Raw genomic sequence first — 8,550 nt, forward strand, 5'->3', positions numbered from 1 at the left:
GGACACAACAGTGTAGCAGAACAGAAAAGTGAAAGTTACTTTGATTACCAGCTGCGCACGTTCTAGCACAAGATCTGGTTAAGCCGTACGCGCGCTGTAGCTCGCTCGTTGTTTGTCCAGCAAAACACTGCACACATAATAGAAGAGGCTGGATGCAGTGTTGCCAGATTGGGCAGTTTTAAGTGCATTTTGGCGGGTTTTGAACATATTTTGGGCTGGAAACCGTCAGCAGTATCTGGCAACACTGGCTGGATGCTGGGCGCTGCCAGGAGCTGGGGCGGAAACTCTCGTACGCTCAGCTGGGAAACACTTGCCAGTCATAACCAGACGGTCGTAAAGTCGATCGGTCGTAAGTCGCATAGGTCGTAAGTCGACGACTACCTGTATACTGTAAATAAAATTGTAAATATAGAGTTTGTGAGTTTTTGTTACTTGCTTTCATTTCAGTTCAGTAAAGGCTGTTTATTTTAAGCCAGGCGATGGAGGGGAAAATCTAGCCAGTCAGCTAGCTAGCTGTTAGCTGTGTGAAATGGCAAACGTTGCTAATATTGTTGACCTGATTTTGGAGAAGGCATTTGATGCTCTTCCTTACGAGGAGAGGCTCAAAATTAAACAGGTGAGATCAGTGCCCAAAATCGATTTAATTCAAAAGTCAAGGAGACACAGTTGCTCATTTCAGCTGTCTTGGTATGACAAACTGGTTAACTGGGAGTGCTTTGACCAAGAGAATGCACTGTTAGACTTGTCTCTGAATGAAACCATCCCAGGGATGGATTATTTGGTCAAAACTAGGTTTTGGAGTTTGGCCAACTTTGACAGAGCATACAAAAGGCATGAGAAAAGCAAGAAACACTTAAGTTCATGCGCACGCTTAAGTTTATTTGGCGGGGTCCGTGTAGAACATGGCAGAATTCACATATAAGCCTCGGTCACAACCGGCCGTATGTGCTTCTACGGCCGGTCTACGTGCAAGAAACGCGCGGAGGGCACGCGTGTGATGTGCTGATTTTCGAGCTGTAGACTGGCCGCAGACCGGCCGCAGAGGTTCTTTGTCATGTCAAACAAACTCTACGGGCGCTTACGGTTTTTTCAGGTTGCAAGACAAACTTACGGCCAACGTGCGTCTTTCTCCATGACCAAAAAAACCGCAGCGATTTGGGAAACGCCAAAAATCGCACGGCCAAAAAATCGTACGTCCAGTTGTGACCTAGGCTTAAAAATAACAAGTTGACAAAAAATTGACTGACAAATAATTGAAAATTTTTATTACATAGACCTAAAACTGAGCTTCCTCTATATATAAACAATTTTTTTTCATTGTTTTGGTGGTTTATAGATTACATGAGGTAGCAATAACAGATAAAATGTAATTTGTTTCTTTCTGTTCAGGAAAAATCCATTTTTTTTTTTGTTGTTGTTCATCTCTAAAAGTGATTTGGATGAAAAGACTACAAAACCTACAAAGTGCCCAACTGTGGGTTGTGGGTTTTTTTTTTTGTAAATAATTTATTTATTTTTGCACAGTGTACGAAAAAAATGGCACTAAACAATTAATGGATAGATTTGATAGCTGATGTTTGTTTATTCATTCATCTGTCTTTAACTGCTTTTTCCTGATCACTGTTGAGTTGATGTTTGGATTTTTCATTAATAAAATCAAGTAGAACCTTTTTTCTTTTCTTTTTCTGTCCAAACAACGCATGAGTGTTTAAAGAAGAAGAACCACAACAACTTACACCTTGTGAAATTCCTCTCTGCATTTAACCCATCTGAAGCAGTGAACACACACACACACAGAGCAGTGGGCAGCCATGCTACAGCACCCGGGGAGCAGTTGGGAGTTAGATGCCTCGCTCAAGGGCACCTCAGCCCAAGGCCGTCCCATGTTAACCTAACCGCATGTCTTTGGACTGTGGGGGAAACCGGAGCACCCGGAGGAAACCCACGCAGACACGGGGAGAACATGCAAACTCCACACAAAAAGGCCCTCGCCGACCGCTGGGCTCGAACCCGGACCTTCTTGTTGTGAGGCGACAGTGCTAACCACTACACCACCATGCCTTTTTTTTTTGGTGACAAAATTTAAATTGAGCTGTATAGTATTGAAACATGTGATTTTAGCCTGGGGGCGGCACGGTGGTGTAGTGGTTAGCGCTGTCGCCTCACAGCAAGAAGGTCCTGGGTTCGAGCCCCGGGGTCGGCGAGGGCCTTTCTGTGTGGAGTTTGCATGTTCTCCCCGTGTCTGCGTGGGTTTCCTCCGGGTGCTCCGGTTTCCCCCACAGTCCAAAGACATGCAGGTTAGGTTAACTGGTGACTCTAAATTGACCGTAGGTGTGAATGTGAGTGTGAATGGTTGTCTGTGTCTATGTGTCAGCCCTGTGATGACCTGGCGACTTGTCCAGGGTGTACGCCGCCTTTCGCCCGTAGTCAGCTGGGATAGGCTCCAGCTTGCCTGCGACCCTGTAGAAGGATAAAGCGGCTAGAGATAATGAGATGAGATGAGATTTTAGCCTGTTTACATAATTTATTTTAAAATGCTTCCATCCCTCTTTATTGCAGCTCATCTTGTGAAAGAAAATGACTGTCAGAATCGGTGTAGTTCTCTGAGGAAAGGATGTAACACAATTGCACAAAAATGTCATGGGCGAAAAACACAAGAAAGGCGTGAACATTCTAATGAAAGTTGTGTGTAAATACCTTTGTGTGTGCTGTTTGTTGTTGTTTAGCACAGCAGGAAACGTTCCTAACTCCTCCTCTAATCTCCTTAAACCTGAAATGCTACTTTTCCTGCTGAAGAGCAGTTAAGCCAAGAATAGCCCGTTTTACTGTGCATCAGACAGTTGAGAGAATTTATTTCGTTCCTGTTGTGGTTGCGTAGCTTATAAAACTGTACAAAGGCATTTGTTTTATAGATTCATAGTGTATTATTTAAATATTTTTGAAAAAAATGTTTTGACAATATGCCATTATTTACTTTTTATTATTTTTTACTTTTACATAATAACTGTTCAAGATTGAGTTGATTTGTAATTATATATTGTTTACCAGCTGGGAGGTCCATATCATGAAATACCGTGACCGAGGTCTTGAAAATACTGACCGAGGCCTCTGGGCCGAGGTCAGTATTTTCAAGGCCCAGGTCATGGTATTTCACGATACAGACTGACCTTAAAGTGCATATCCTGGACCAATTTCGTTTTTTTTTAATTTTTTTATTTTATATGAAAGTATGTCCCTTTACACACTCATCCAGAAGGGTAATTTTGCACAAGGCCATCTGTCTACAGCATGAAAAAATAAAATAACAAAGCACGTCTGGAAAAATCCCAAGGGAGTCTGGAGCCAGATTTGTGACGTTACCTGCGGAAGCGCCAGCAGGCTGCGCGAGCTTTGCACGGTTTCAGTGCACGGCCTGTGTAGACCAAGCGCTCCCATTTCTCTCTCATTGTCCGGTCTTTTGGAAAACGATGAGCACTAATCCCATCAAGATTGGTGTTGCTACACCCTCCTACGATACATCTGTTAACCATTTTAATAATTACGTGATAATGTTGAAGAAATTTGCAGAAAACCACCAGGTCGTTTTCTCATAAACAAACCAGCGCTGACGTAGGATTCAGAAGGAGGCGTCCCGCACGCGACGTCACGAAAACGCTGGTTACGAATGTAACCGTGGTTCTATGACCAAGTGGAAGACCGCCAGGGCAGTGCTGAAAGCACTAGTGGAAGGATCTTTGCATCTGCGCGTTTCGAGAATCGCATACAAAAGTTGTCATCTCATGACGTACGACATGCCTGCCTATATAAGGCAACATCCCACGTCATTTGGCCTCAAGATCATTCTCTCGCAATCCGAGTGACCAAAGACCCTGGCGGTCTTCCACTTAGTCATACAACCACGGTTACATTCGTAACCAGCGTTCTATTTCCTTCACTCCAGACCGCCAGGGCGGTGCTGAAAGCACTAGTGGAAGACGAATACCAACCCAGTCACGAGGAATTCAGAAGAGCATCAGCACCTTCTGGAAGAACAGCTGCACACAGCATTGGCATGGACGCAACATTTAGCCTGTAGTACCGGGCAAATGTACATGTATTGGACCAAGTTGCAGCAGCACAAATGTCAGAGAGTGGTACACCCCGGAGAGCTGCCCATGATGTTGCCTGAGCACGCGTCGAATGGCAGTGGACAGGAGAGGGCACAGTACGTCCCATAGATTCATAGGCATGGGTGATCGCCTCCACAACCCAACGGGAGAGCCGCTGCTTGGACAGAGGCCTTCCTCTCGGAGCACCACCAAAACAAACAAACAATTGGTCTGTAGTACGAAAGGCTGCCGTCCTATCAAAATAAAACCTCAGAGCCCTGACGGGGCACAACTCAGCACGCAAGTCCGTCCTGTCCGCCGGTATAGCAGTCAGCAAAATCGGCTGGTTGCTAAACTGGGGAGATAAGACTTTCGGGAGGAAAGCTGGGTTAGGCCACAATGAAACACTGTCAAACATAGGGCCCCAATGAAGACAAACAGTACTCACTGAGAGGGCATGTAGCTCACTCACACGCCGGGCTGTTGTGATGGCAAGGAGAAAAGCTGTTTTAACAGATAGCCACTTAATGTCAGCTGCTGACAGGGGCTCATAAGGAGGCAAGCAAAGGGATTCGAGCACAGTGTTCAGATCCCATGACGGACTCCGCACAAAATGAGGAGGATTAAGACGAACTGCCCCTCTCAAAAAGGCTACCACCAGCCGGTGGGACCCAAGTGAAACACCTCCAACCTCTGAATGGTGGGCTGTTAGTGCTGCAACATACACCTTAAGTGTAGATGCAGCCCTGCCAAGCTCTAAAAGGTGCTGCAGGAAATCTAAAATCTGTGGAACAGAGCAGCTTAGGGGGTCAATGTTGCGTTCTGCACACCAATCACAGAACACCTTCCACTTGCCTGCATACAAGCGTCAGGTAGATTCTGCACGTGCATTCACCACAGTGTTCCTGGTCCCTTCTGAACACTCCAGTAGTAGCCCCGGGGCCCCAAGGGCCACACCCAGAGCTTCAGGCATTCGGGACATGGGTGTTGAATCCTGCCCTCCATCTGCATCAGCAAGTTGGGCCTGCTGGGCAGCTGACAAGGGGGTCCCACTAGTAGTGACAGCAGGAGCTGGAACCATGGCCTGGATGGCCAATGAGGAGCTATCAATAGCACATGGTGACCGTGATCGTGCACACGGCAGAGAGTCCTCCACAACAGTGGTAGAGGGGGAAAGGCATAAAGGATAGCCCTCGGCCAGTCGTGGGCCAGAGCATCCTGGCCCAATGCTGCCGTTTCTTCTCCCAGGGAAAACCATGTCAGACAATGAGTTGTCTGACTGCTCGCAAACAGGTCCACAGTTGCTCTCCCATAGGTTTTCCAGATCTGTTCCACCGTGTCTGGATGCAGTTTCCAATCCCCTTGAGACACCTTGCTGCGTGACAGAGCATCTGCCACACTGTTTAGGCGTCCAGGTAGATAAGATGCTCTTATGGAAAGGAGGTTGTCCTGAGCCCATACTAGGAGACTGTGAGCCACCTGAAGCGCAGCTACAGACCTTGTGCCCCCCTGATGATTGATATAGAAAACAGTTGCCACATTGTCTGTATGTACCAATACATATTTGCCCCGCAGCACTTCCTGAAAGTGGCGCAATGTCAGAAACACCGCCATCAACTCCAGTGTGTTAATGTGGGACGTGCGCCACGGAGCAGGCCAGGTGCCGTTCACACCTTGCTGACGCCAGACTCCACCCCAACCCATGAGGGAAGCATCTCTCTGGATAACCTCCCACCGTCCCGGTGGGGGACCAAGTGGAACTCCACGAGTGAGAAAGTGTGCCTGGGACCAAGGTCTTAGCGTGAGCATGCAACGGCGTTTTATTCTCACCCTCATGTGCCTGTCTCACACTGGACACAGACGCGGTTGAAGAAGCCATCTCTGAAAAGCCCTTAGCCACAGAAGACCCAGAGGAATGACTACTGAGGCCGCTGTGAGTTTCCCCAACAGCTGAAGGAGAGAAACGTAACGCTGAATTCCCCCGACACGAAGGTGGTTCACTCCAGTAAGAATTGAGCTTATTCTGTCTGGCGTGGGACTGGCCAGCATAGTGTTCGAATCCAGGGCAAGGCCGATGAAACGTGTTGCCTGGACTGGGACCAGTTTGCACTTCCTCTGGTTCACCCTGAACCCCAGAGCCGTAATGTGTAGTAGCAACCGGTGAGCATGTTCCCTGGCCTGTTCGGGCAATGCCGCACAAAGAAGCCAGTCGTCCAGGTAAGGGAGCACTCTTATGCCCTCCTTCTGAAGGGGTTCTAGTGCTACTTGGACACATTTCGAGAACACCCTTGGCGCCAGAGAAAGTCCAAAGGGGACAACTCTGAACTGAAACATCTTTCCCATGAATGAAAAACGAAGGAAGCGCCTGTGGTCTGCGGCAATGGGTATGTGAAAATAGGCGTCCTCGAGATCTACGACCGCTTGCAGTACATCTGTTGTTTGTAGCATTCGAAAAGGAAGCACCTTCAAGAAATGGTTTAACCTTCTTAAATCTAAAATCGGCCGAGGGAGATGAGGGAGGTGGGGGATTGGGGGCCTGCTGCTGGGGTCGATGGGGAGACCTTTGTGCAGCTCTAGGGGCCACATGCCTAAAGCATGAGGCAGAAGGGTTTGGCGGAGCTCTGAAGGTGGGTGCTACGCCCACATGACGGGAACGAGACTCTGTAACAGACACACATCTGTCAAGGGCCTCTTGTGCTGCTGGCCCAAAGACCTGTCCAGGTGCCAGTGGGAGGTGCCTCAGGTTGTTCCTGCATACTTCTGGCAGAGGTGATTGAGCCAGCCACACTTGTGCTTCCATAATGAAATATGCTCTTATCTGAATTGAGACGAGCTGCTCCGTACCTCTCCGAGCTTTGCGCGACCTCCCAGTCAGTCAGACGCAGTCAGACGTGCTGTCACTCCTGTTAGCAATGTAGCTAGGCTCAGCATGGCCAATGGTATTTTTTGGGGCTGTAGTTAGATGCGACCAAACTCTTCCGCGTTTTTCCTGTTTACATAGGTTTATATGACCAGTGACATGAAACAAGTTCAGCTACACAAATTGAAACGTGGCGATTTTCTATGCTATGGAAAGTCCGCACTATAATGACAGGCGTACTAACACCTTCTGCGCGCTTTGGCAGCGCATTGATACAGAGCTCAGATATCAATGCGCTGCCGAAGCGTGCAGAAGGTGTTAGTACGCCTGTCATTATAGTGCGGACTTTCCATAGCATAGAAAATCGCCACGTTTCAATTTGTGTAACTGAACTTGTTTCATATCACTGGTCATATAAACCTATGTAAACAGGAAAAACGCGGAAGAGTTTGGTCGCATCTAACTACAGCCCCAAAAAATACCATTGGCCATGCTGAGCCTAGCTACATTGCTAACAGGAGTGACAGCGCGTCTGACTGCGTCTGACTGACTGGGAGGTCGCGCAAAGCTCGGAGAGGTACGGAGCAGCTCGTCTCAATTCAGATAAGAGCATATTTCATTATGGAAGTACGGTGGACTGTTCCTTTAAGCTGTTGTATGTAAATGGTTAAATAATTACAGCAACTCTTGACTGGGAGGAGAAAGTAATATCTGATTACTATGAAAAGCATTCTTTAAATTTTTTCCATGGTTGTGTATGGAAATGATTCTGACAGCTGTGTCAGCTGAAGCTTGTGTTTAGTTCTGCGTGAGTGCTGAATCAGGCTGGGAGTTTTGGAAAACGCCAATCAGACTTGGTCATTAGAAGCCTTCAGCTCAGTCTAATTAGCAAGTTTGATCATTATATATAAAAAATATTTTTTTTTTCTATTCGACATTTGCAGGATATTTAATATAACTCAGGTTTGATCCCACACAAGCATTTTTAATATTTTCCACAAAGTTTCTTGGGACTTGAATAAAGATATATTTACAGAGATCTAATGCAGGCTGATTAAATTTGAGGGTTGATGCTCGGTCACAATAATGTTTAGTGGCAGTACATTCTCTCTGGCAAATAAATAACGTTTTTGTATTAACTCAAGCCCACACAGGACCCTTTTCTAATTTTCACATTTTCTGACTGTTGAAATGCTAAGTGATGGTTTAACAGTAATGGTGTAGTGATAACCGGGCATTATATCTCTCTGAGTTTTGTATTCTAATCCTCTCCATGATGTAAACATGTTTGACGGTGTGATCATTTGTAAAGCCTCTAGGGCTCTGAGCAATGTTGATGGATGGGTGAATAATGAAACCGCGGCAGGTGGTTTATATTGAGCAGTTTGCGTGTGTGTGTGTGTGTTTGTGTAGGGATTGTGGGACAGAACAGGGCACCTGTGAGGACGAAGCTAAGATTATGTACGCCTGGGCCCGAAATGCTCCGCCCACCAAGCTCCCTAAAGGTAATCGCTGTCTTTAGATCATGGTCCGTGTCTGTCTGTCTTTTTTTTTTTTTTTTTTTAGTCTTGCTTTCCAATTACCAGCCCTTTTTCTTCTCTC

At 46.7% G+C, this 8,550-nt stretch overlaps 1 protein-coding gene across 8 annotated transcripts in view; it reads left to right on the forward strand.

Moving 5' to 3' along the window:
- The window catches only part of pam (peptidylglycine alpha-amidating monooxygenase), a 198,009-nt gene that overhangs the window by 74,640 nt on the left and 114,819 nt on the right, over positions 1-8,550 (forward strand). For all 8 annotated transcript variants that reach the window (XM_060908735.1, XM_060908738.1, XM_060908733.1 and 5 more), the window contains one exon: positions 8,362-8,453. In XM_060908735.1, coding sequence (XP_060764718.1) covers positions 8,362-8,453 — 92 coding nt within the window. The remainder of the gene's footprint in view (positions 1-8,361; positions 8,454-8,550) is intronic.

The sequence above is a fragment of the Neoarius graeffei genome, chromosome 25 (genome assembly GCF_027579695.1).
Source record: "Neoarius graeffei isolate fNeoGra1 chromosome 25, fNeoGra1.pri, whole genome shotgun sequence".
Classification (NCBI taxonomy): domain Eukaryota; kingdom Metazoa; phylum Chordata; class Actinopteri; order Siluriformes; family Ariidae; genus Neoarius; species Neoarius graeffei.